At 40.0% G+C, this 27815-nt stretch overlaps 1 protein-coding gene across 10 annotated transcripts in view; it reads left to right on the top strand.

The window, feature by feature from the left end:
* LOC139685267 (nuclear pore complex protein Nup155-like) overlaps positions 1-27361 on the top strand; it is a 43235-nt gene extending 15874 nt beyond the window's left edge. Inside the window, exons 6-27 of one of the 10 annotated variants that reach the window (XR_011700075.1) lie at positions 3009-3115; positions 4806-4962; positions 5746-5849; positions 5995-6177; positions 7591-7840; positions 9810-9962; positions 11181-11934; positions 13826-14027; positions 14692-14824; positions 15225-15378; positions 15622-15726; positions 15834-15988; positions 16471-16600; positions 16872-16984; positions 17430-17588; positions 19096-19206; positions 20940-21076; positions 22501-22576; positions 23550-23675; positions 25733-25939; positions 26611-26736; positions 27288-27361. Coding sequence is in view for 2 of the 10 variants with exons in the window: in XM_071581931.1 (XP_071438032.1) it covers positions 5827-5849; positions 5995-6177; positions 7591-7840; positions 9810-9962; positions 11181-11768 (1197 nt within the window). In the remaining 8 variants the exon portion in view is untranslated. Of the gene's footprint in view, positions 1-2601; positions 2666-3008; positions 3116-4805; positions 4963-5745; positions 5850-5994; positions 6178-7590; positions 7841-9809; positions 9963-11180; positions 12745-13825; positions 14028-14691; positions 14825-15224; positions 15379-15621; positions 15727-15833; positions 15989-16470; positions 16601-16871; positions 17012-17429; positions 19785-20939; positions 21077-22500; positions 22577-23549; positions 23676-25732; positions 25940-26610; positions 26737-27287 lie in introns of those variants that run through there. The other 9 variants (XR_011700071.1, XR_011700070.1, XR_011700074.1 and 6 more) reach the window with 9 other exon arrangements.
* Positions 27362-27815: the final 454 nt, after the last annotated feature.

Consider the following 27815-nt stretch of genomic DNA (forward strand, 5'->3'; position numbering starts at 1 on the left):
ATGTTACCAGGGGAGGCCACAAGATGTCGCTGTAGACCGCAGGATTTTCAGGTGGTCCCTGGTGCGGCTTGATTCTATTATTACAACAGGTCTGAAAGTATGTGGAGAAAGACTAAGCCTCGAGTTCTCTTACAGAAATATTCCACGCACTTAACCATATGCAGAGCTTGCTCTGAGAAACAATGGTCACACCTTATATATGACACCCCTGGCAAACGATCTTCATCAAAAGTTAAGCCACTGCAAACATTACATCTAGCAATCATAAACAGCGAACATTCACAATTTGGACAAATCTTTATCAGAGGCTCAGAGGAACAAAGCCCTTCTACAGACAGCCTTTCAGTACCTTTTCCCATACAGAACTCTTGAAATCTAATAGCTTACAGGAATTAGTTAACAGCAATCTCCTTCTCTCTCTCTTTTTTTTTTTTTTTTTTTCTTGTAGTTCAAAAGGCTAAAACAACACAATTATTAGCACCCCACTCAACATACATACCAACTTCACATATAATTCAAATAGCTAAAACAACACAATTATTAGCATCACACTCCACATACATAGCAGCATCACATATAGTAATAAGTTCATACGCTATTCTGCCTTCGTGAGATTCAAATCCATGTTCTTGAGGGGACTCCAACCCCTAAAAAAAACCCTCTTAAAATCGGGGACTCTAACCCCTTTCAGGACTCAGGCTCTGGGGACTCTAACCTCAGACCTGGGAGCGTCCTCCTCGCCCTGTTCGATTCAGTTTTATAGTGCACCTTTATTCCTTCATTCAAATACGGTTATAAATACCTTTTGATCCTTCGAGAGGTCCTTGTCCACCGGTGTATGAGACCAGGGGTCAGGGAGACTGTCCGACAGCAAACTTGGTCGTGGGGGCGCCCTACAGTGTCCCCAGCCCCTCGGGTTTCAGCACCGATGGAGCAGGACTGTCCCGGCGGAGTCGCCAGAATATGATGCCCAAAAAGGCAGAACAAACTGTTTAGAGACAAAGTTTTAGTCCATAAACAGCAAGGTATTTATTAAGACAACGTTGGGAAGCCCCCGACTAGCGTCGGACAAAGAGCTTCAAAATCTACAGTGAGAAGCTACAGTATTTATACATTTTGGTGAGGGATTACAGTATTCTTACATACATATTCATGCATAATTATAATATTGCAATATAATATTCATAGCAGGCGGAGTTGGGGCGGAGCTGTCCATTTTGAGGAATATTATGAGGGGAGATCCTGTTACTTCATCAGGTGGTGGTCGCATTCTTGCTCCTCATCCTCATGAACTCTGTATGATCTTGCAGTGGGTTTTGCCAACTATGGTGTTCTGGTTTCTTTTCTTGGGATTAACCTGTCAATTTGTTGTTTAGCTAAGCACAGGTCTACGCTAATTGGATCGTTAATTATGACTCCACTGAAGGTTAAACCTTATCTCTTGGAAACTCCCATGAAAGTTGGGTGCTCTTTGTAAAATCCCCTAAGTTCTGGCTTTTCTCTACTTCAGATGGATTTCAAGAAAGGCAGCCTCAGGAAATGTGGTTGATGGTTGCGTCTGGTGGGAAAGATAATTCATAAGATGCATAAAAATTGGCATCCCATCTGACATTCTTGCTGCCCAAGGTCTGCCATCATTGGTGAAGCTGGAAATGAAAGATACTTAAGGTGGCAGCTCGGATTTCTTGTGATAGACAAGAAAAGAAATTTCCTTTCTCTATTCATTTTAATTCTGTATCTAACAATGGAACAGAAACTATCCTGCCACGTTGTATTGTTTGTTGGGTTTTGTTTGGTTTTTTCCCCAGAGTGTCTAATGCGGTTGTACTTCTATGTATCTGGAGATGGCAGAAAGGCACTATTAACTACTGCTACAGCTGTGTCTTCTTGTGGGAGAGCACAGACCATGGAAATACATCCTCTTACAAACACTCTGGGCGTTGGACACAAATTTTACCTGATGAATCAGTGTGCTGGTTTGAAGGTGAACCAGCAAGGGAAAATGAACTCACCACGAGAGAGATTATAAGTCAGAGCTAAAATTTAATAATAATATTACAATAACAACACTGACACACAAGGGAAATTGCTTTCAACTCACAATACCCCAGCAGTATAACCCAGTGTCCTGGGGCATAAACCCAAGGGGGTTTGTTTGCCCTTGTGCTGAGACCCCTGTGGCTCCCCCAAGTCCAGAGCAAAAGGAAAAGAAAAACCTGTTGGTGCAAGCGAGGGCTGTGGTCTGGGCGAGAGCGGTGATCTCCTCCTGTCAAGGTCCTGCTGCTGCTGTGGATCCGACGAGAGGTTCCCGAGGTCTTCTTACCCACCCCTTATGTACCCTCAGGGAGCACTCAGTCCCTCCCCCTGGGCGGGGACTCACACAATGGGTGATTAACTCTGGGAGCCAGGGGGTGTTGAACTGTTGATGGCCCATTAGCAGCTCCACCCCCCTCAGGCTGGGTGTGAAGGTGATAATGGCTCCCTGGGCAGCTGCTGCTAATGGCCCATTGTCCTTGGGGAATGAATAGAGGGGGTAGAATACACAGCTTTGATCACCCCCACACAGGGTTAGCTGGTCCCTCCTGCTCAACTAGGACAATCAGTCATGTTGCCTTCTACTGAAGAGAAGGGAATTGGAGTGCATGCTGCTTTCATACAAAATCAGGTACAAAGTAAGCCTAAAGCAATAATTTTATTTCTTAATTAAACTAGAGAAGCAGAAGCTACAGTGAATTTTGAGAGCAATGTGTGCCTCTTTGGTATCATGTGCAAACTTAGTAGTTCAGCTCGTGTTACCTTTAATGGCGACATAAGAATGGCCGTAGTGAATCAGATCACAGTTTATCTGGTCCATTAATACTCTTGGCAGCCCTTATGTTTCTGAATGACAACATTATGTTATTTAATCTGAATTGTGATAGCTATTGATTTAAATATATAATTAAAGAGAAAATTGTGTGTAACAAGCTTTTGGGGTTTGTTTTGATTCTGTTCTTTTTTTTCCATAGACACTGGGTGATTGCTGTTTATGCACGTTTGTATTTTACTCTGGAGAGTGTTTGGTGCTCACATTTTTGATTCTTCAGTGACATGAAAATACCTTGAAACATGTTAGGTAAGTTCAAAGATACCTGAAGTTACCGTAACTTCAGGAGCATTTTGATTATTCTTTAGAGCTGGGATTCAGAGCTGCAACTGAACCCATTTATGGGGATGTCCCCTTAGCCTGTGGTTACAGGTACTTACTTGTGTTTACATGTGTAAGTTCATAGCATGCCCTCTGTCCGTTTGAAGCCATTCTCCCCTGTCCTATCACTGCATGATCCTTGTAAAATAATAGCATTTATTTACATGCTCCATATTTCATTATTAGTTTACAATTAAATAAAACTGAGAGCATTTATCATTCCATGTGGGTGGCTGTGTATACAGACACACATCTGTGCACACGTGTTTTACTGCCAGAGTTTTTTGCATCATGCTAATAGAATGTCTTCTTCTTGTTTATAGTGCTTATGAATCTTACATTTTCTGTATTTCTTGTACATTCAGCCATGAATGCCCTGAATACCTCTCCCTCTCCTTGATTACACAGATTTGTCTCTTTTATTTGTTTTCTATACCCCTTTTCATCTCTTCAGCTTGACTATGAAAGAGCAGGCATGTATCTGTCTGTCTGGGTTGGGACCACATACTGAAATATGCTGATACAACCACTTAAAAATGCAATTGAGCAATAATCTGGAGCACAGATTATTCCTCTTCCTAAGATACACAAATCCATGAGTTTAAACAGAAGTGTCTTCTGCAGCTATCATTTGAATAACTTCCTAAAATTTTACCCTGCACTTTACATGGTACAACTACGTTTGTTATATAATGCCCTTTTGATACTGACTGACTAATGGTGTCCTTCTTGAGCTAATCTTCACTCAGTTTGTCAGTAGCATGGCAATGCCTTTCTGGTTATATAAAAACCAAAATAGAGCATAATGTGCTCTGTGTAGAAATGCATAATCTATCTATCTATCTATCTATCTATCTATCTATCTATCTATCTATGTGTATATATACATGTATTTTTACACAGACACAATAGCAATTGCAGCCTGAATTCAAAACCCCATTTCTCAGACATGTTACTCATATCTATTATGCTAACTCATGCTCAGTTTCATTATTTACTATTGTTTTTTCTGTGTTAATGTGCTTTTTTATCTGTCTGTTGGGTAGCAGGCTTCTAAATGGAATCTTGTGTCCTTTTGAATCTTTGTAGGATCACAGAACAGTTTGAGTTGGAAGGGACTTGTAAAGCTCATTTATCCCAACGCCACAGCCATGGGCAGGGACACCTTCTAGGCCAGGTTGCTGGAAGCCTGACCCAGCCCAGCCTTGAACACTTCCAGTAATGGGGCATCCACAGCTGCTGTGCTCACAGCAGCCTACTGTTTATTTTCTGGTTCTGAGTATTCCTGCACTGGACAGTGTTGCAAGGTCGGAGGAAGCTGTTCCTTGCTAAAATGCAACTGCCTTAATTATGTCATGCATCATCTATATTTATTTGCATGTTCTATACTTACAGCCCAAATTCCTGTCCTATAAAAATTATTCCCAGGGATCAGAAATAATGTTTAAACTTGTGCAAGTGCAAAATATTTTTTCATTTGTAACACACTTCAAAAAAAAAAAGGTGTTTATTGTTCCTGCTCTATATGGTTTTGTCGTGTGTGTTCTTTTACTGTAATAATGCCATTCAGCATAATGGAGTAACCTCTTGGTTTTCTTGTCTTTTTGTTGGTATTCAGTTCTTTGCCATACCAGATCCAGTGGGTACAGCAGACTTGTTCTCTTGTTGATTTGGTTCCTCAGTGTGTGTCTGTAAAGTCACGAGGAGCTTTGCTGTGTGCGTTTGCAAGAGATGGACTTCTGCTTGCAGTAGCTGTCAACCAAACTGATCCAAAGGTATATGAATGGTGGTGCTCATTTAAGCTAATAGTTCAGTTTGAATGAAGTGGTAACAGGGATTTAAAAACACACTTTTAGGATGATTTGTCAGCATTCATAGAGATACATGGGATTATATTCACAGTGATAGCCACAGCTAAAAAATTCTGCTACAAATTGTAATGTTTTGAATGTGGTGTTCAGTTAGAAGTCCGTGTAAGCTCCTCTGTCATTTCTAGTCTTCAATAATAAGGAAGTTAATTTCAGTTACTGCATTTTATCTGTAGAGATTTGTGATGATTTTCATTCAAGCCTCAGCCTAACATGTATTGGAGGTTATGTTTGCACTTCATAATGTTATTGCTTCTAACAACTCAGATCAAATCCTAATGTGTACTTTTAAGTGCTCATGGTGGGAAGGATTATGGACCAGCTTATTTGGTGTACCAGGCTGGGATGATGCAATTCTTCAAAACTCCAGTTGTTAATTGCTAATAAGACTAAAGAAGAGTGATCTTATACTGAGAGTTTCAGCAAAAGTTATGTTAACAAGAATATCAAATGGTATATTGAGTATATAATAGTCCTTAATTGTTTTTCAAATTTGTAATTAAGTCTAAAATTTAATAAATACTGTAATAGTCATAAACACTGAAGTGCAATGTCACTTTCACGTGTAAAATTATTTCTGTTACATCAAGTGAAATGAATGTTAACAATAGACTTTTTTGTTCCCTTACCATAGTGACATTTTGATGCCAACATTTATGTATGTCTTTGCATTTATTTTTTTCTTTCTAGGCCACTCAGGTTTTGTTTTTAAACACGTTGAATTTTGTAACTGTTTCGGGCAGCCTTAAAGGTTGTAGTAGCAAGAATAACATGGTCCCATCCAAGTTAATCAGGTCAGTAATTGATGCTGTTTCTGCTGCTCTTGTGGATTATTTTTAGTTTTCTGTTGTGATTTGGTTGTTTGTTTTAAAACTTTTCTAACCTTCTGATGTAGAAATTTGACAGAGAAAAAAGTATTTTTTTACCTGTCCAATTTAGATCTTACTGGGTTGGTGATATGAGTTGGAGTCCTGATGGCCTTTTCTTGGCTTGCATGTTAAAACGTGGATCTTTGATTTTATTGACATGCCTGGGTGAATTGCTGACCTTAATTGCATCTGGCTGCTCTGTAGAATTTGGACCAGCACAGTTTATTCCATTTCATCCACTTATAACATACAGGTAAAAGGATTTGAATGTTTATATGTTTTTGTCTTATGGTCTTATCTTACTTTCTATCATATTTATTATAATTTTACATAAAAGTAATCTTTCAAATTCACTCTTTTGCTTGTCTTCCCAATATCTGTTTCTCATTCATAGTTCTCTTCTATTTCTTATAATGGGTTTGTCGTGATGAAAATTGGTATTGTGACCATGTAAATGTACATCAATGATTTGCTCTTCTGGAAGTGTTTGATTGTATTAATAATTAAAAATAGCATGCTTTTATGATGTAAGAGGAAATTAAACTTATGGAAGTACTAAAAGTGCGAATTTATTTTAATCCAGTGTTGTTTCTCTGCTAACTGTTTAATTTCACCTATAGAACTTGACATAAAGTTTACATACTGGGTATTGTAAATAACATACTTGCATGGACAAAACCCAGTTATCTTTTATAATGTTCTTTTGGGATTCTTCAGATGTAAATTTTGAAATCATGCTGCTGGGTGTGTGAGAGAATAGAAAGATCTCTGATAGCTCTTCAGCATCAATTGGAAGTTACAAAAAGTAGTGCAGTCTAAATAACTAGAGCATACACAGCAGAATGTAAACATTAAGGGTTTTTTTTCAAATCCTGTTGATGTTGAGTGACTTAATCCAGGCAGTGTGTGAATGTAACATCTCATGAAGATGTTCAAAGCATTATAATACCTTCTTACAGTACCTGGTTGAAAAATCAGATCCTAAAATGTATTAAAATACATGTTATTATGGTTATTTATTGAATGTTTGTGGCTACCTTTCTTCAAATAAAGCCAAAGAATAACTTTGTACTTGGCAATAATGTGTCCTAAGGCTAACATTAAAATACATGCATAAGACAGCCCTCTGGAACTCAGTAAGGAGGGATTTCTCTAATAAGTGATTTTGTAAAGCCTTCTTCTGAAAGTGAAGACTTGTGTATTTGTATAATTTTTCTTCTGAATATTTGAACTGATGCTGAAATCCTAAGATTCAGATCTTGAGGGATTCTTTTTGTTTTCCATATATGGCTTTCTTAGAAGAGACTTCCAGTTTGATCTCTGAGCATCTGTCTTGGCTAATGAGAGCTAGATAAGAATGCATAGTGTAGAAATTTGAAGTTAAATTATGAAAAAGTACAATTCTTATTAATGAAATAAGCTGGTTTTAATTTTATTTAAATTTTGCATAGTTGCTACAGCAGCAAAATACTGTCATCTTGCAAGCACAAATAGTCTGTCCATAGTGCTCATCCTGCAAAAATTTAGGCACTTCCTTAGTGCTCTGAGAGTTACTGGGATAGCAGAGAGCATAGTATTAGATGTTCTTCAGTTATTTCTTCTCTCTTCTGTTCATGATTATTACATGTGTAGCTGCTTCATAATTGTTGCTGTATCTCTGGTTTAGGCCCCAGCACTCATTTTGTCAAGACTCTGGGCGGTCTCCTGGTTCTTCAGATGCTGAACGTGATCTCATGAGGCAGAGATTCTCTGTGGCTTCACATTCAAGGTTGCCCTACCTCGTTGTCTCTGATGGATACATGATAACAGTGCTCAGATTTCCTAATAACTTTTCACCGTCAGGATTTATAAGATCCCTTTTGCTGGATTCAACCCAACAGCTTGAAAATATCCGCCGGAATTTGCTGAACTTCAAGGTGGGGTTGTGAATGATTTTGTAGACTTCCAGTAAAAAGGTTTATCTGTATGAAAGTGTGTAACTTCTAAACTGAGTACCTGAGTTTAGTTTACTGTGATATTTGCATAAATTCCTTTGAGTTATAAAGTTGTTTTGAGAGTAGTGTTGGTCTGCAAAACAATGAATACACAGTTTTTCTGGAATTTTATTCCTTTGATGTCTGGGCGATATTTCAGTAGAATGTGGTGAGGGGAACAGTCTGAACTGCCACTGTGGTACTTTTTTCTGGACCTGCAAAAGAAATAGGGATTTCTGCATCTATAGAGTTGATGCACAGCATTGACGGGCACTGCGCTGCTCTGATCAACTCATCCTTTCAGAGTGATGCAGAAAGGTTTCTGTGACTCCTGTCTCTGGGGCTGCTGCTGTTTTAGAGCAGTCAGCAGCAGTCCCAGGGATGCCGTACGCCTGTGTCCACCAGGCACTCAGTCAGGGCTGGCAATTAAAGTTTGCTGAAAGCATTTTGTGCTTATTTTTCTCTCATTTTTAAACTGAGCTAAGTCTGGGAGAAGGGAAATGGCATCCTGGCCTGTATCAGGAACAGTGTGGCCAGCAGGCCCAGGGCAGTGACCCTTCCCCTGTACTCTGCGCTGGTGAGGCCACACCTTGAGTGTTGTGTTCGGTTCTGGGCCCCTCAGCTCAGGAAAGATCTTGAGGTGCTGGAGCAGGTCCAGAGAAGAGCAACGAGGCTGGTGAAGGGACTGGAGCACAAGTGCTGTGGGGAGAGAGAGGCTGAGGGAGGTGGGGTTGTTTAGCCTGGAGAAGAGGAGGCTCAGAGGTGACCTCATCACTGTCTGGAACTACCTGAAAGGATGTTGTGTGTGTGGCTCAGCTTCACGAACGAAGATTTGGGCAGGGCTGTCCCCACGTGCCCTTCCAGCCTGCGCAGTGGATTTTAGGTGAGGCTCAGCGTGCGCAGAACTGGCCCCACCGTTTCAGTCCTGAGGTTCATCTGCCGCGGCCGAGCGAGCTTGGACGGTGCCAGTGAAGTCCTCAGGACTAGAACCTACAGCCCCCGGCATTTCCCAGGAGGTCTCCCATCCAAGTACTAATCCGGGGCTGACCCTGCTGAGCTTCCGAGATCTGACGGGATCGGATTAGCCAGGTGGGGATTGGTCTCTTCTCCCAGGCAACCAACAGTAGGACAGGAGGGCATGGGCTTAAGCTCTGCCAGGGGAGGTTTAGGTTGGATATCAGAAAGAAATTCTTAACAGAGAGAGTGGTCAGGCATTGGAATGGCCTGCCCAGAGAGGTGGTGGAGTCACCATCCCTGGAGGTTTTTAAGGTGAGACTGGATGTGGCACTATCTTGGGTTGAGCCATGATCTGGTAGTCACAGTGGTGTTGGATCAAGGCTTGGACTTGATGATCTCAGAGATCTCTTCCACCCCAGCTGATTCTATGATTCAATTCTATGATACCATTGAACAAGAAGGTCCTACAGCTGTTGGCAGCCATGTAAGGTGTAACAGATACTTAGTTCAGAATTTTTGTATTCGTGAATGGAATACAACTTCTCTTCCAATTCATTTTCTATTTGGGATTTTTGGAGAAATGAGTTATGGTATTCATGCATAAGCTAGAATAGTGAGCAAGGATTTAAGGATTTAAAGAGATGTGTTACTAGTAAGAATGCAAGAAAACCCAACATACAAGCAAACTTGCAGGGCCTTTTCAGGGCTCAAGAAAGCATATCTTTTCAATATGAAGCTAACCAAAGTTGTCTGGTGCTGACAGAACTCTGCTCTCCTGGAGCATGGTCAAATGACTGTTTCTGCAAGCAGGTGCTTGCTCACCTGTTCTCCCTTTCTGTCTGGGACTGCTGAATTAAAGCTTTTAACAAAAGTATCTGATTCCTTGACTTGTTTATAAAGTGTTTGTCTTCCTAAAGTCTGATAATATGTTTTCTGTTACTGTTATTTCTTTCAGTCTAAAGGGAGATCTCAGCATCTACGATCACTGTTGTCTTTAAAAGCAAGTCTTTTAAAACAAGTTCAAAACCAAAGTTGCATCTTTTCCAGCATTCCAAAGTTCCTGGAGAAGGACACAACAGAAATGAGTGAGAAAACTATGGATTTACTGGTACTTAACAACATTTTTCCACTTAAAATTGTGAAATTATTTCATTTTAATGTATGGAAAGAATAATGGTTTTTTTCCAAATAATATAGATATGTTTGCTCTCTTTAGGTTTATTTAAAGCAATTTAGTATTGGTTAAATTCTGATTTCCTTTATTGGTGTGAGGAATATACTTATTTTTTTTAACTGATACTTTATTTTCAAACATTTCTTTCAGCAGTGCATTAACTTTTCGAAGAGTATGTGCTAATCTACATATGCACCAGTTTATTGTATTTTAGTAGAATCATAGAGTGGTTTGGGTTGGAAGGGACCAGTTCCAACCCACCTGCCATGGGCCAACTTCCCCTAGAGCAGGGAGCTCAGAGCCCATCCAGCCTGGCCTTGGACACTTCCAGGGATGGAGCATCCACAGCTTCTCTGGGCAACCTGTGCCAGTGTGTCACCTCTCTGAGAGTAAAGAATTTCTGCCTACTATCTAATCTAAACCAGCCCATTTTCAGTTTAAAGCCTTCCCTCTTGTCCTCGTTTTACGTGCCCACGCGAAAAGTCCCTCTCCACCTTGTAGCCTCTTGTACAGACTGGAAGTTTCCATAAGGTCTCTCTGGAGACCTAAAGCTTTAGCTTCACTTTAAAATAAAATGTAACATTACTCTGTTACATATAGTGGGACTGTAGAGTATATTAATAAGCACGGTGTTATCCTTAGTAAATAAGATACTTATATTTATCCTTAGTTTCAGAGGGTTCTTTCATCAAGTCCAAAATTTCTGTGTCTTTCAGAGGTGTGGTTCTGTGACCATAGTTATGGTTCAGCCTTTCCCCACTCCATTTCATGCTTTTGTGTTTTGCTTTGTTCTGATGCTTTTGAGCTTTTGTTGAATGTCTTTCATATCTTAGAGGTATTTGGCAAAAACTCTCATGTTCTGTGCTCAGTGAAGGACAGGGTTTCCCTTTCTACTATAAAATCTACAGCTGTTTTGGCAGTGTGATTTTGTGGGTTTGTTAGGTAATTTAAGTTCTGTCTGCCCACCTATTGCAAAATAACCACATTTAATTTGAGATCAAGATGAAACTGCTGTGATTTAAACTTACTGGCATTTAAGGAAGTTAATTAGCCGAAAGATTTAATTTGTGAGGTGGACTAAATGGCAATTCCTTGCAGGCTGTGCTCTTTCCCAATAAGCTTGAATAAACTTGATTTTTTTGTCTGATTTAGGATTATGAAGAGGAATCAGATGATGAAAAGCAGTTTTACAATAGCCCTTCCAGCTTCCATAACCAAAGAATCCTTTCGTTTGGTTGTGAAGCTGATCAAGGCCACTTAGAATTTGCATCAATGTTTGATACTGTGCATGCAGATGATACTGAAGAGAAAGATAAATCATCGTTGGAACTGTATTCCGTTCAGAAAAACCTCCTTACTGCATGGCAGAGAGGGATTTCAAAAAACGTGGAAGAGAAGGAGACATTGCTGAATTATACAGTGAACTGCATTATCCATTTTTTCAGCATTGTTCAGTTTGTGAAATGTTCTTCACTAAAACAGGATACATCTTTAAACAAGTCTGTGAAGAGAACTCAGTGGATGCCTTGTGTCCTACAATATTTTGGGCAGTTTTTGACTGTCTTGTATTGGCATTCAAGAGCCAGTGTCACTGGACATGTGGCAAAGCTGACATTAGAAACTTTAAAAATGATGCTTATACAGCAGCAAGATCAGTTGTTCTCAAAAAACCTTTTGGCATGCTTCTGTCTTTTAAAAATGGTTTCTCACACTCTCAGTAGTGTGTGTGTACTACAGTAGGAGAATTTTTTTGCATCTCCTGATGGTAATGTTCTTGTGGAACTTGACTCCCTCACTGTGCCTCTTTTCTTAGTTCTTGATGACGATACTACTCAGCAATTCATCTGGCTGAAACCTCTGCTTAGAGACCCCCTCACGTACACCATGATGCAAAACCAGAGAAAAGGTATGAATAATCTTTGCATGGGGAAATAAAAATACACAGGACAACTAGGGGATCCAGCCCAGCCAGCATGGGTTTATGAAAGGCAGATCCTGCCTGTCCAGCATGATCTGCATCTCTGACAGGGTGATCTGCTGGGTGGGCAAGGGCAAAGGGCTGTGGATGCTGTGCACCTGGACTTGACTAAAGCCTTGACACTGTTCTCCAAGTGTTTCCTGGAGAAACTGGCAGCTCCTGGCTTGGAGAGGTACACTCTTTGCTGGGTAGAACACTGTATGTATGAGAGGGCTGGAAGAGTTGTGGTGGATGGAATTACATCCAGCTGGGGCCAGTCACTAGGGCAGTTCCCCATGCTTAGAGCTGGGCCAGCCCTGGTTGGTGTCTCTGTCAATGGTCTGGACAAGGGGACCCAGGGCACCCTCAGTCAGTTTGCAGATGACACCAGCTGGAGAAGTGTTATCTGGGAGGGGTCTGGGCAGGCTGGATTGATGAAATGAGGCCAGTTGTGTGAGGTTCATCAAGGCCAGGTTGCACGTCCAGCACCTGGGTCATGACAGCCTCAGGCTGGTGATACTCTTCTTAAAATTCTTATCAGAATTTTGTCTTAAATACTTAATGTCTTGGTACACCTGTAGATTGTAGGCAATCTTTAAAGCTTGTTGGGAAAGGGTGAGGCTCCAGAACATCTACAGTACATCGATGACATCATTGTGTGTGGGGACACAGCAGGGGAAGTTTTTGAGAAAGGAGAGAAGATAATCCAGATTCTCCTGAGAGCTGGTTTTGCCATTAAACCAAGTAAGGTCAAGGGATCTGCTCAGGAAATTCCGTTCCTAGGAGTGAAGTGGCAAGACGGATGTTGCCAGATTCCAACGGAGGTGATCAACAAAATAGCAGCTGTGTCCCCACCGACCAGCAAGAAGGAAACTCAGGCTTTCCTGGGCACCGTGGGCTTTTGGAGGATGCATATCCCTGAGTACAGTCAGATTGTATGTTCTCTCTACCTTGTGACACAGAAGAAAAATGGTTTCCAGTGGGGCCCTGAACAATAACAAGCACGTGGGCCAGAGAGTACAGCACTGAGTGGGTGTGTCATATCTCCTACCATGCACCAGCTTCTGGGAAAGTTGAGCAGTGCAATGGACTGCTGAAAACCACCCTGAAGGCACTGGGCAGGGGGACTTTGAAACACTGGGAGCTGCATTTAGCAAAAGCCACCTGGTTGGTCAACACCTGAGGCTCCATCAGCTGAGCTGGCCCTGCCCAATCAGAGCCCTTGCATATTGTAGATGAAGTCCCTGTAGTGCATATGAGGGGTATGTTAGGAAACACCATTCTGTTTGTGCCCCAGGGTACTGGGTTATACAACTGTTCTTTTGTGGGTTAAAACCAATTTTTCTCCGTGTTATTTATTGTGATCTTTTTAGGAAATTGTAACTCTTGCATTGTAATCTCTCCTGAGTTGGGTTCATTTCTCCCACTGGTTTGCCTTTAAACCAGCACAGTGTCTTTAAGTTGATTAATGCTGAATATTACATGGAAATCATTTGAGGCATTTGCAGTTGTTTATAATGTTCATAGAGTCTCTACTTCTAATCTAATGTGTATTTGTCTTCCATATGTTAATGTTTTCTTATTTCAGTCTTTCTTCAATGTAGTGTCATGGTTTTTGTCTGTTGCATATTTTAGTGGAACTTGTAAAAGATAATTGTATTTAAGACCTTTGGTCTTTGAAAGTTTTCAAATAAATTTGAAATGAAGAACTTGTGAGAAGAGAATGGAGAACCACTTCATTAAGTTTTCAGCCCTTCTATGCATTGCTATTGTAGTCTTTCTGCTGGAAACTTAGTGACCAGAGTTTGCTTTTGAAAGGGTGATATTTCTACTGTTTCAGCTTTGAAGTTTGGAATAATAACTTATTGTCAGTATCCGTGATCTGTGGATCATGTGAGTGATTTCCATTTTCCTGTTGTCTCTGGGCAAATGAACTCAAAGTAAAATGGAAAAAGAGAAGATGCTGAGGGAGTCACTGAAGGAGTACCAGATGATCAGCAATCAAGTAGACCTTGCTAATGTTTGTGCACAGTATAGGCAGGGTAAGAGCCAGTCACTAATCACCTTCTGTCAAATAGTTTCTGTAGTATCCTTTCATGCCATCTTCTTTTCTATTTGTTTTGTTTACTAACTTTCAACTCCTATTACAGTGTGTTACCACAAACAGTTAGTTGATAACTCTTACAATTAAAATGTTCCACCCTGTTCTTTTAAAGCCTTTCTAGATTTAACTAGCTAACCAAGAAAACCACTTCTCTGTTGAAATATTTCCATGCACTTATTTCATATTGCAACATCCTTTTCTTTCATATATATGGTTAAAATATTTTTAGGAAAATTGTTGGGCTGTATGTAAGCAGGTGGTTTCAGTTAAAGTTTTATACCAAATAAGCCATTTGAAAGATGGTTTTGAATCCTGTTGAGTGCAGTAGAAGCTGGTACAGAATTTAAACATGGATGTAACTGGCAAATCTGTACAGTGTTACACGTTGTGCTGGACATTCTGATGCAATATTGATTCTAACAGCTAACTTGCAAATAAGTCCCACAGGTTGGGCACAGGTGTAAACTCTGTATGATGCAGAGCAGAGTGAATAGTGTTTATTCTTTCTTGCTTGCTAAAAGGAGGAGTCATGATGTCACTTAGGATTTTGTCCTAGATTTACTATAATACTGAACAGTGATATTTGGTTTGATTTTTCCTAGTGCGTTTCTGTGAGGGAGTAGAACTCTCTCTTACAGCTGCTGAGAAGAAAGATCCCCAAGGTCTTGGTCTTCATTTCTATAAAAATGGAGAACCAGAAGAGGATGTTGTTGGACTACAAGCTTTTCAAGAGAGGCAAGTTTTCGTGATACTTTATTATCATTGTATGGGGTACTTTATTTCAAGTGACTGGAAAAGGAGCTCTTTTTGGCAAGGTATGGAGGGTAACAACAAACTAGCATTTTATGGTACGGGATACAATATAAATCTTTTTGTTCAGCAACACCCTTTGATTGTGATTAATATGGCACCAACTTAATCTGGAAGAAAGGCTAAAATGAAAGATGCAGAAAACATTGTGATCTGAACATTAGGGAAATACTTGTTAGAAAGACACAACTGGCTGACAATACTCTGCGATGTTTTTCAGTTTTAGTAGCTTTTTACAAAGCCATACAATAACAACACTTGAAAAAAGTCTTTCAGAGATAGTTACAGTGAAAATTATGAGACCTTTCTTTTGCTCTGTTTACAGATTGAACAGCTACAAGTGTGTCACTGACACCCTTCAAGAGTTAGTGAATCAAAGTAAAGCTGCTCCTCAGTCTCCCAGTGTACCCAAAAAGCCAGGTCCTCCAGTGCTGTCACCTGACCCCAACATGCTAAGCAAGGAAGAGGCAGGACACCATGTAAGAAACTCACAAAGAAGTCATGACTGCACTCCAGAAAATAGTGTAATTTGAAGTGGTGTAGAATTTACTATTTTAAACTGTGGAATAGCTTATTGAAGTGAAGATTTGTCAGGAATCGGCTTCTCTATCTAGAGCTTCCACAGAAATTGTGGTGTGCAAATAACTTACCGTGTAGGAATTCAGTGCTTTATGTAATGTAACTGTATCTGGAGTAACAGCTTTGGCCTTTTCTTCCCTTAGTTTGAACAAATGCTAAAGCTGGCTCAGTGTTCAACGGATGAACTCTTCAGTATTGCACTTTACAACTGGCTGATACAAGCTGACTTGGCAGACAAACTGTTACAGGTGAGCTCATGCATGGACAGCAGACTACAGGAGTTAATTGTAATAACTGGTGCTTTTAAAAAAATGGAAGGGCAAGCGAATCAGTGTTATTGTTGTGACTTGTACAGGTTACAGCGCCCTTTGTGGAGCCCTCCCTGGTGCGGATGACCAAGACTGACCAAAACAAAGTCCGTTATGTGGATTTACTGTGGAGATACTTTGAGAAGAACAGAAATTTTAGTAATGCTGCCAGAGTCTTGGCTAAGCTGGCTGACCTACATAGGTATGGATTATGTGTGATCTATTGCATATACTGAGGCAATTAGGAAAAAGCAAACAAACTAAGATCTTTTAAGAAAAGGCCGAGGACAAGATAAGGCCAGTGCCCAAGGAGGTTTTCTAAAAACAATTGAAATGAATAGAATATATTAGTTTTTAATCCCAGCAGTTATTGCAAAGGCATTGTGTTTATTTTATGTATCATATATTAGTTTGCAATGTATTTTCTGTTGCAAGTACCATATATTAAGTGGTAATTTCTTACACAGATTTTTATAATGGAATAGTTAACTGGAGTACTGGACTGAGAAGTACACTAGAACTGAGCCTGCAGCAAAGATGAGGCTACATGGTTGAATCATGTCCTGCATGATTTAGTAAAATCAGGACAAGCCACATGCCCAGTTCTAGGGTATAGCTGGAATATAACTAATCATCAAATAATTCCATTAATTTTCCATTTTGTTTTGAATATTTGTTTTGCAGCACAGAAATTTCTCTACAGCAGCATCTTGAATACACTGCACGTGCCATTTTGAGTGCCAAAAGTTCCACAGCCACATCCTCTGTAGCTGCAGATGGTGAATTCCTACATGAACTAGAAGAGAAAGTGGAAGTAAGAAAAAACATGAATCTAAGCTACACTGTTAAAGGCATTACTTCACTTTGTCTCACTGGCACATGACATTTTTATTACCAGTTCTATTGAAACAGATTTCTGTGCTTTCTTCCTGACATGGCAAAGTTATGCAGTTGATAATAGACTCAATGGTGTAATGTAGTAATATTTCTGCATTTAAATAATTTAAAGTTAATTCTTGGTCTGTTCTTAAACTTTGATTAAATTCCTTCAATCTTGAAATACTGTATTTTCCTCTTTAAACAAGGCCCAAGGATCCAGCTTCACACACAAGAAACGTTACAACGTCAGTATTCCCATCGTTCTTCAGTACAAGATGCAATCTCCCAGCTTGATGCTGAGTTGATGGATACAACCAAGGTGATTGAAGTTTCCCTGTGTTAAAAGGTGATAAAGTTCAGTTTATCACATTCTGGGGGGGAAAAAGGTTTTTTAAAGAATGATCCTATGCTGACTATCAAAAGAAGTAGATAGTTTGGCATTTCTGGTCTCAACGTGTCTGTTACCTCCCACTGTCATTTTCTGTACTTTGATAGTCTTTCAGTCTTCAGTGCTTTAATTTCTTTTACAACTTTGTCTTCTTTATGAAGTCTCTTAGATTTCTTGATTTTTTTGTTAAATTGTTGAAAAATTATCAGTTTTAAGTTCACATAAAATTTGGGATTATCTTTAAGAAGTGAGACTAAACAGAGCAAAAAAAAGGTTTCATCATTGACAACAGTTACTTAAGTTGCATCTTTACTAGTCTAATATCTACCTCACAAATTAAAGCATAACTGACTTAGAGAATTTCCTTTACAATTAGCCTACATTAAGTGTAAAGCCTGGTAATTTTCCTTCCGGCTATATGGAGAATTTGCTGACCCTTTCAAGCTCTCGGAGTGCAAGCTTGCAATCCTACACTGTGCAGGTCATTCTGATCCTATCTTGGTGCAAACTCTCTGGCAAGAAATCATTGTAAAAGGTAGGTCTTAAAACTGGTACAAGCTGGAACTTTAAGAAAATGATCCAGTTCTGGCTTTCAAGAGTGAGTGTGCTGCTACTGTTGTGCTGTCCAAGTGAAATGCATCTTTTCTGGGCTATTCTCTACTATATTTCTTAAGTGTAGTTAACAATTAGTTCATTTTATTACTTCTGGTCTGTGTGCCTAAAGGACAGAAAAGTGATATTTTACATAAACATTCGAGCATATTGCACATATGTCTTGAATAATCACATTCCAGATAACATTTAAAAAATGGTTTCATCCCATGATGCCATTACATGTGACTTCAGAATACCCATGAAATTCTGTCTGAAGATGCCACCATTAGGAAATTATAATAAAAATGTTAAATGTAAATTAAATGTTACAATGTAAGTAAATTTCTTATCACAAAAACTAAAGAATCTTCAAAAAATTCTGCATTTATAATGTTGACAGGAGTGGAACTGGCGGGGTTCTGTCCATTTTTAGAGAAACAGTAGTGGGCACAACTGTGCAAGCTCAGCCACTCAGCTGTGACAATCCTTTGCCATGAGTTCGTAATTCACTCTCTCGTGGTTTTTACCCCCCCCCGATGCCCAAAGAGGCAGAACAAACTGTTTAGAGACAAAGTTTTAGTCAATAAACAGCAAGGTATTTATTAAGACAACGTTGGGGAACTCTCCGATTAGTATCGGACAAAAGAGCTCCAAACTCTACAGTGAGAAGCTCCAGTATTTATACATTTCTAGTGAGGGATTACAATATTGTTACCTACATATTCATGCACGATTATAATATTGCAATATCCAGTTATAATATTCATAGCAGGCGGAGTTGGGGCGGAGCTGTCCATTTTGAGGAATATTATGAGGGGAGATCCTGTTACTTCATCTGGTGGTGGTCGTATTTTTGCTCTTCATCCTCATGAACTTTTCAACTCGGTCTGATTTTGCTGATTCTTGCAGATTCTTGCAGTGGGTCTTGCCAAACATGGTGCTCTGGCTTTTCTCTTGGGATTAACCTGTTTGCTACATGGACCTTTAATTATGACTTCACTGAGAGTTAGATGTCTTCCATAAATTAGACCTTATCTCTTGGAGACTCCCCGGAAAGTTGGGTGCTTTTAGTAAAATCCCCTGGGTTCTGGCTTTTCTCTACTTCACCCTCCTTGGATATTTTGGGCTCGTGTTTGTCGTTGTGCAAACAACACTGATAGGGATTTGAGGGAAAAGCTGTGTGGTAGTGGGTTTGCTGTGGGGTTTTGGGATGTGTTTTTGTTTGGCTGTGTTTAAGTAGGCTGGCATGGAACTTCAAGGAAACATAGAAGTCTGTGAATGTTCGTGCATGAACGCCAGAAAAAGTTGTGGTTTTCCTTCTATCTGCTGATTTTGCATTGACAATTGATTTTGCTGCATTATTTATGTAAATTTAAGTACCTCAGTGTTGTTTAGTAGAAATGTGGAACTTTTTCCCGAGGTTCTCTCTGAATGTTTTTCACTTTCAGAATTGAACGACAGCGTATCGCGGAACGCCGCTGACAGAATGCAAGCACTGTGTTTGAAATGGGCATTGCTTGGAAAGATACATGCTGGCACACCTCGTTACTTCCCTTTAGGCAAGTTGTTTAGCCTGCATACTAAATAAGTATATGTGACATGAGTGGGTCTCAGCCTTCATTGTAGCCTCTGAACAAAGTTTTAAACCAAGAAATGCCTCTTTTTTTAGTCCTAAAAGAAAGGAAGTGAATGAAGTTTAGATTGCAGCAGCACTTGCTTTTGGATGGCTGTGCAGATCCCGTTTTAGAAAGCAGTAAAGTTTGTTCCTATCAAAGTACAAAGTAAAAATGTGTATTTTTATATATAATAAGATTTTAGGCAACCGCATTTATCTGTTGTCTCTTGGAGCATCAGCTGCTGTCTGAAAGAGCAGATTCTGAAAACAGAATTCAGGAGATTTCTGGATCCTTTTTGGGGTTTCTTTCTGCTTTTGAGATGCTCATGTTTTAACAACTTAGTATTATATAAAAACCTAGAAAATCTGTTGTTCAGCACTAAATCTTCTTTTATAATACTAAACTATTGTGCAACAACATTCAATAGGAACATTTAGTCTTGAAATATATTGTTAATTTTTAGTGATCCTTAAACATGGTAAAAGCTCCAGCAGTGCTGCTGGCTATTCCAGCAAATGTAATGATTGTACGTGTTTTGTGCTGAAACAAAAGAAATTTCATGACTTTTTCTTGACAGCAGAGTTGGGTGGCAAAACTATAACAGAATACTTAGTAATCCTTGCCATGCCTTGCTGACAGTCTAATACCATCTTTGGAGGTAGTTATGTTTTCGTTGTAGTTTGAGATTATTGTGTAAATTCTCTCCCCTGCCACTCACTGCCCATGCCAGCAGTTAACAAACAGCAGTAGCTACTGCTGATCGCTTAGGCGGGGGCAGGTTGTCTCTTTTGGTTTTGGGGACTTTTTTTTTCCATTCTCAGCTGGGCAGAAGGCAGGAGCGGTGTGTGTGTTGCCGAGGAGGGAAGCTGCTCTTTTTGCTCTCCTGCTCTGGCTGCTGGCTACTCTGCTGGGCCTTCTTGCAGAGCCGCTGCTTTTCTCCTCGCCGCGGCTGTTCCTCCTGGTTCCTGCATCTGGGCTCCGGCCTCTGCTCCGCTCTCACCGCCGCCTGCAGCGTCACGGCCTGCCCGCCCCGGCTGGGGCAGTGACCCGGGAGAGAGAGGTTTGCTGCTGCTTTCCAGGACACGCGGCGGTTCCCCACTTTCAGCTTTCTTTTTCTTCATTTGGGACAAGAGACACAGAGTTCATCTGGGAGCTCCCCCTGCTGCCAGCCGGGCTGTGACACTGATACTGCCATAAGTATAACTCTTCTCCCGAAGGAAACTTGTTGTTGTGGGGATTGTTGTTTGTGGGGGTTGTTGTTTTGGTTTGGTTTTTTTTCCTCTGTGGTGTTGGGGAAGTGGTTTGCTCTGGTCTGTTTATAGTTATACCTATACCTACATATAAATATATTTATAGCAGTTAGGGACAGTTATCCTTCTTGTATTAAAATCCCTTTTCTTAAATTTGATAAAGAGTGGCGTGATTATTGTGGAGAGGGCCCCTCCCCCGCTTGTGGGTAAACATTTTGGTTTTTCCCCTCAAACCAGGACAGTTTTGTCTGGCCTTCCCTCAGTGTAGACTGGGGGAACTTATTCCGTGTGCTTCACAGGGGAACGGCACCAATTGTGTGGAAGAAAGAAAAATTAACCTTGAATAAACGACTTTTAAATGCCTTTCTTTGCTAGACTCCCACTAACAACTTGGAATCTAAATATTTCCTTATTTTTGTCCTCCAGACTTTTTAGTGCAGTTTCTAAAGCAACAGGTCTGCACTTTGAACTGGGATGTAGGTTTTGTAACATACACCATGCAAGAAATTGGAGTGCCATTGCCAAGGCTGCTTGAAGTGTATGACCAGCTGTTTAAAGCACGGGTAAGGAGAAGAGCACAACATAAAATTTCTGTCTTCAGCTCCTAACAAGGTCTGTCTTTAGTGGGAAACATAAAGCAATGTAAGTTGGGATATATTAAAATATCATGTTCATAGTTCTGCTTTCTTTGCTCAAAGACTCTTAAAATCTGTGTTTTCCCTCCGTGTTTTACTCATTTCAGTCCTAGAGGATAAGGAAATTTGTTAGTTCTTTTACTTCACCTAGAGCTGATTTAGGATAAAATAGAATAAGAATTCTTATGTTGCAGAAGGAAGAGCATGTATTGAATATATTAATTTTGTTTGTTTCCTAATAACAATTAAAATTTGTTGTATTCCTGCGTCTTGTCTGAACCTTTGATGCAGTAAACAGAGTTTTGGTTTAGAGCTGGTTTAGGGCTGGTTTATGGCCTGGATTAGGACTGGTTTAGAGCTTATTTCCATCTGCTTTAGGGTTGGTTCAGGGCTGGTTTGGAGATGGTTTCGAGCTGGTTTCGGTCTCTTTTTCTGGCTGTTTAAAGGCTGGATTTAGGGCTGCTTAAGATCTGGATTTAAGGCTGGTTTAGGGTCGGTTTTAGCATGGGTTTAGGGCTTGTTTGAAGCATGTTTGCAGCTGGGGTCGCTCTCGCCGGGGCCGGGGCCGCTCTCGCCAGGGCCGCAGGAGCAGCCCAGGCGTGCGGAGGAGGGTTGGCCCTTTGCGCCATCCCTCTTGCTGTGCTGCAACCGCTGCCTCCGGCAGAATGAGGCCCAAGGGCAGGGAGCTTGGGTCCTCTGCCTTTGGAGGAGAGTGAAGAGCGCATTCCGTGCCTTCAGCCGTGCTCAGAGTGCTTAGAGGCAGCCACATCAATAAAGGAACTGCATAAAACTTGGAGTCGCTGTGGTTATTTAGCTGCGCGAGGGACACTGGGGGGTACTGGGGGCCCTCATCGATGCTGGGTCTGGGGGGGCTTTGGGAAGGGGGGTCTGGGGGCTTTGGGGTCCCTGGGGGGAGATCCTGGAGGGTTTGGGGGTCTGGGGTGGATTTGGGGTCCTTGGAGGGGGCCTGGGGGGACTTGGGGGGTCCCTGGGGGAGTTTCGTGATCCTTGGGGGAGGTTTGGGGTCCCTCGGGAAGGTTTTGGGCTCCCTGGGAGAGATCAGAGGGTGGTTTATGGTCTCTGGGGCGTTTGAGCCTTATCTGGAAGCAGTTCTGAATGACTAATCAGGATTTCAGAAGGAAAACTCTATTGCTCTACAACAAAATCCAAACGTTTTTCAGGCAGTGTTGTAGTTTCAGATTCTGAAACTATAACAGACAGTTACTACATATAAGAAATTAAATTGCCAAACAAATGACACCCCATTTGATGGGTAGGAAGAGAAATTAGCATAAATAAAAAGTTATCTTTCCTTTAGCATTAATATAAAATCATGTGTGACTTCTTTAAAGATCTAAAGCTACCTATAGATGCCATGAAGAGCAAAAGATGTGGAAACTGCCACAGTTCAAAATAATTCCCTGTCCTGTAAGTAAGCAAACAGCTTTCCTCCACCATTTACTCAATTGGCTGAGGGGAAAACAATAACTACATTTTAGTAAATTATACTTTCTTCTGGTATATTAAAAACCCCAAACCATTCCAAAGTTCTCTGCCAAAAAATTAGTAAAAATTAAGTCTCCATCTTAGTGAATGCTTTAAATGAAAATATTTTAAAACAATGTTCCTTCACCAAGAGATGATTGCTCCCTTTTACAGATCTTTACCACTTTTTTTTTTCAGGGAATATAATCTGTATTATCAAGTATTTTGGGTTTGGTTTGGTTTGGGTTTTTTTTTTTTGACATGTAATTATGCCTTTTTTTCACCTGAGGTTCTTCTGAGGTTTTATTTTAAACGTCTGTAATGGTGTGTAATTGTTTACAGTATCTGTGCCTTTACTGATGGAAAAAAATACCCTAGAACTGTAAACTGTTTCAGGGAAGTAATATGTGAACTGAAATATGACTTATTGAAGGAAAGGTCAAATGTATTCAGGGACTATTACTGATTACAAAGTGAAAATCTGTTACTCAAATCTTGCATATATTCCAGTTTTAGTTAAATATCACTTGCCAGGGAGGTGTTATGGCTCGAGGTTACTCTGCTGAAAGTGTTTTCTGCTTCTTGTTATAAGTTGCAAAGAACATAAAAGGTTTAAATTATTGAATTTAGATCCATCATTAAGTATTTACTACTAAAATATTATTATTTTATAAAGTTATTATTACATCATTATTTTAATATAATAAGAATAATTATTAAATCTTTCTTGGTATAGAGAACAGAAGGAATTAAATAGGATATTACCAGGAAAGTCCTGTCCAGGCTTAACCAGTTGTTGACTTTTCCACTTCTTGCAAATATTTTTCAAATATTACACAGAATAATTGATGTATTCCGGGAGTCTGATATATTTTCCTGTAACAATTGTTTTTATTATTATTATACTTTTATGAAGATGAAAATGAATGCTGGACCAAGGCAGGTGTCTGTGAAAACGGTCGTTGTGTGAATGTTGTCGGGAGCTACAGCTGTGAATGGAATGAAGGATTCCTGACAAGTCCCTCAGGCATTGAGTGTCGTGGTAAATGCCTCTTTTGTACACATTTCATCCTAAATTAAAGTGTAACGGGTGCAGAGAGTGAATTAGTACCTAACAGCTCTCAGATCTACAGCAATTAAATCATTATCCATATTAAACAGTGCTGTGATAGAATATAAAATAATGATAGGAATGAGAAGCATCCTGAGAATATCATCTAAGTGTAGCAATCGGGCACCTCACACAGAAGTGTCTTAATTCTATAGGACTTAAATAAAATACAGGTATTTTTAAAGAGGGAGACTTTGGTTACCTTGAGATAAAATAAAAAACTAGGATGTGGAGTAAAATTGGTTTTATGTTCAGCACATGACCTTAATCACCATAATACTGCACCAAGGCATCTGAATTGTCTGTACCTTTAATTCAGACAGTGGTTGTGAACATAAAACACTGTAATTTCACTAAGAGTTTGTAAGACATATTAAGAAGTTTTGGTGCAGGCCTAAAGATTAAATGCTAATGAAGGGTTTGTGTTCATCAACCTGTACTTCCTTTTCAATATTCAGACTCGCACTGTAAAATTCCTTGTTCTCGTTTTGGAAGTCAAACAGAGCTGCAAAACCTTCATTTTTCCATGACCAATTTTCAAGTGTAGGTACAATCCTGAAATGGAACAAGTAATCATTAATGTTCTTTCATCAAAGATGCTGCATCTTATGTAAGTGCTATAAAGTCAGCTCCCTGTAAATTGCCATCAACAGTGCACTGACTTCATGGCAAAGCAATAACAAGGGAAGCACAGAGTATTTCCTAAGGATTGCGAGCAGATGGGAAGGGAATGCTGCAATCTGTTAACCCCAGCCAGTCGTTAAGGCCAAGGAAATACCCTGTTTGGAGGTCATTATTGCTTTTTTATATGTAACATGTAATTTTCTTGTTATTTTCTGAAAACTCTGAGTTGGGAGGGTTTGCTCATTGCAGCTTTTCCTTGGGGTTTTCTAGTTTAGAAATGACAACACAAAATGAGGCTGGCAGAAAAGAAACATAACATTTCTTCAGAATTAAAGCACAAACGTGGAGTCATGGATTACAGTGATTTAAACATATTGTGCAAATCTTTATATCTGTTCACACTGAAATTTATGCCACATCTCCAACTGTGAGCCTGATTCATGTAACAAGTGTACAGGTTCTGCTCCTCACTAAAAGAAGGTCAGCCAATGTCGATACAGTTACACCTTCTGAAGGGTCAGAAGGATTTTAAGTTTTAACTCTGAAAGAGAAGAGAAAAAAAGTCTTTTTTTCTTTTTAAAGAAGCATTCTCAGACCGCAATTGCCAATGTCTCCATTTTAATTAACAAATAAGGCAGGTCACATGGGCTGTTTAGAAGATAAGGGGTTTCCATTAGCACTGGAATCTGGGATCTCTGCTCTCCTCAGCTGCCTGTTTGAAGGAAACCTGTAGGAGCTCCATGGCTTTGCTCCCCGTTCATTATTGACAGGTATTAACAATGCTATTATTAAAACAGCATCAGACAGGGACAGATCAACAGCAAGGCCATTTTTTTTCCTCAACAGAAAATGGGAATACCACAGAAAAAGTAGTGAGTTGCATTTACACTTTTCAGTGATGAGAATTTTTTTACTTAAACCTCTTCAGGGTAATTGGAGATGATCAGACATGTTATTTTGGTCCAAAAAGCAAACAAACAAAGCAGACTTCTAACCCCACTCCAACGACATAATTTAAATGCAGAATAACACAGGCAGCTTAAGTGGGAGCTCAGTTTGCCCACAGCCTATTTTACTACCAAGCAACTCTTACTATCACCAGATATGCCCCAGGGCACAACTTTCCTGCAAGGAAAGGTCTTATCCAGCTCCTGCAGGCACTGAACATTAGGAATGTCTTGAATATGTTTGGAATGGCAGAGTATTATCAGAACACACAACAAATCTGAAAGGCTAAATCAAGACAGACTTCATGGTAGCTAATTATGTAGTGCTCATATGTGTTGATGGAGAGGGAGAATAATACATCAGGTGCTTCATTTTCTGTTCTTCTCTGTTTTAATCTCTGCCCTTCTTCCTCCCAGATAATCGCCGGGGGTTCTGCTTTGCTGAAGTTTTACAGACAATGTGTCAGGTGGCTCCCAGCAGCCAGAACCTTGTCACCAGGTCTGAGTGCTGCTGGGATGGAGGCAGGGGCCGGGGCAACCAGTGCAAGCTCTGCCCACTGCCCGGAACCACCCAGGACAAGAAACTCTGTCCACACGGGCCAGGCTATACCACAGATGGAAGAGGTATTGAGAGGGATGAAAAAGAGCCAGAAAAGGGGAAAAAATATGCTCACATATTTAAGAAAATGCAGGATTCCCTTTGAAGTTCCTTTGAAGAATTTCCTGTTAATGGAGTTTGGTATTTCAAATTATGCTGAGAGATCAGATATTAAAAACACATTTCAACAGTAGCTGCAACCAGAACAGTTGTGCAGAATATTCAGGACTGGGATGTAAAACAGGAGGTACCAACCAGTAACTAAAAGCCAGAAATTATCCCAAAGTTTTCGTATGGTAAAAGTTACATAGATGGCAAAGGCAACAACTGTTGTTCTAACAACAATATAGGTACTATTTCTTCTCAGGAAGCAGAAGCCAATATACAGTTTCTAATTCTGGTGAAAACTTTTTAACATATAGGTGGGAATAAGAAAATTCACTTCTGTGGTGTTTGTATTTTGAGTTAGAAAAACTGGGACCTGTGTACCTGATGGAATAGCAGGAAGGTTTTGGTATAAAGAGCAGTAATGAAAGTTTGAAGGATGCTTGGCTTTGGATTCAGATCCATTTTGAAGAGGGAGAAGGGGTAAAGTTCCTATCAGAAGCAGGATGATAAGGAACTCTGCAAAAATGGGAGAGAAGAAAAATGTCAGATTTAAAACTGAGAGATGACCTATTGAATATTTTCTGTGCAGATATTGATGAATGTGAGGTCATGCCAAAGCTGTGCAGAAATGGACAATGTATTAACACAATGGGCTCCTTCAGATGCTTCTGCAGAGCTGGATATACCACTGACATAAGTGGCACATCCTGTAATGGTGAGATTCAGTGTCTCAATCAGCAGTAAGTTTTTTGTTGGCTACAACCTCTGTAAACCTTGTAGCAAACCATTCTTTTCTCTTTTCTCTCTTTCCCCTCGTTTCTGTCTTTACCTAATAAGCCCCTTTGTTTCTGTATTTGATTTGGAGAAATCAAGACAGGGGCTCTGCTGGCAATATTCCTGCAGTACAATGATCCCTGAGCTGTTTCAGCTGTGTCATCACTTTAACTGATTGGTCTCTATTTCCCCACTTTTTTTTGTTGGTTAACACATATTAGTAGACCATAGGATGCCAAAAATTAAATAGTTGTTCCTTAGATGAAAATAGTAATGTCACTGTTCACTCTTTCAAGACAGTTTTTCTTGGTAGAGGCAACCCCATATAAACTCCACATCAACATCTTCACAGGGAAAGGAATAGAAATTCTGACCACATGTGAATCAGGGGCTTTTTCCACTAACATTTTCCCCTTAAATGTGGTGCTGTTTAGCAACCATCTTTCTGTCAAGGAAATCAGTACAAGAGATACTAATATTTTCTCTCTTTAGACCTTGATGAGTGTTCCCAGTCTCCCAGACCATGCAATTTCATCTGCAAGAACTCAGAAGGCAGCTACCAGTGCTCATGTCCTCGGGGCTATGTCCTTCAGGAAGATGGAAAGACATGTAAAGGTAAAGAAAGTTACACACACTAAGTTTTTAATTTCATTTTAACTTGACTTAGAAGGAAGTAGTTTTGAAGTGTGATGGTTTGATGAAATTAAACTCAATGTGCCTCTTCTTTGTTGACTTTTCTTAAGACAACATCTCTTACTTTCAGATCTTGAAGAATGTCAAACCAAGCAGCACAATTGTCAGTTTCTCTGTGTCAATACCCTTGGAGGCTTCACATGCAAGTGTTCACCTGGTTTTACACAACATCACACAGCTTGTATTGGTAAGAAAAACATTAGTTTTCTTTCATAGTTTCTTTCTGAGAGAACAACATTCTCAACTCTCAGTCATTTCTTTTGCTCTTTCTAGAGAGCAATAGTGCCAGGAGTTCAGAGAAGAGGTTTTGAACAGTGACAATTACAG

Source organism: Pithys albifrons, unplaced genomic scaffold, assembly GCF_047495875.1.
Source record: "Pithys albifrons albifrons isolate INPA30051 unplaced genomic scaffold, PitAlb_v1 scaffold_50, whole genome shotgun sequence".
NCBI lineage: Eukaryota > Metazoa > Chordata > Aves > Passeriformes > Thamnophilidae > Pithys > Pithys albifrons.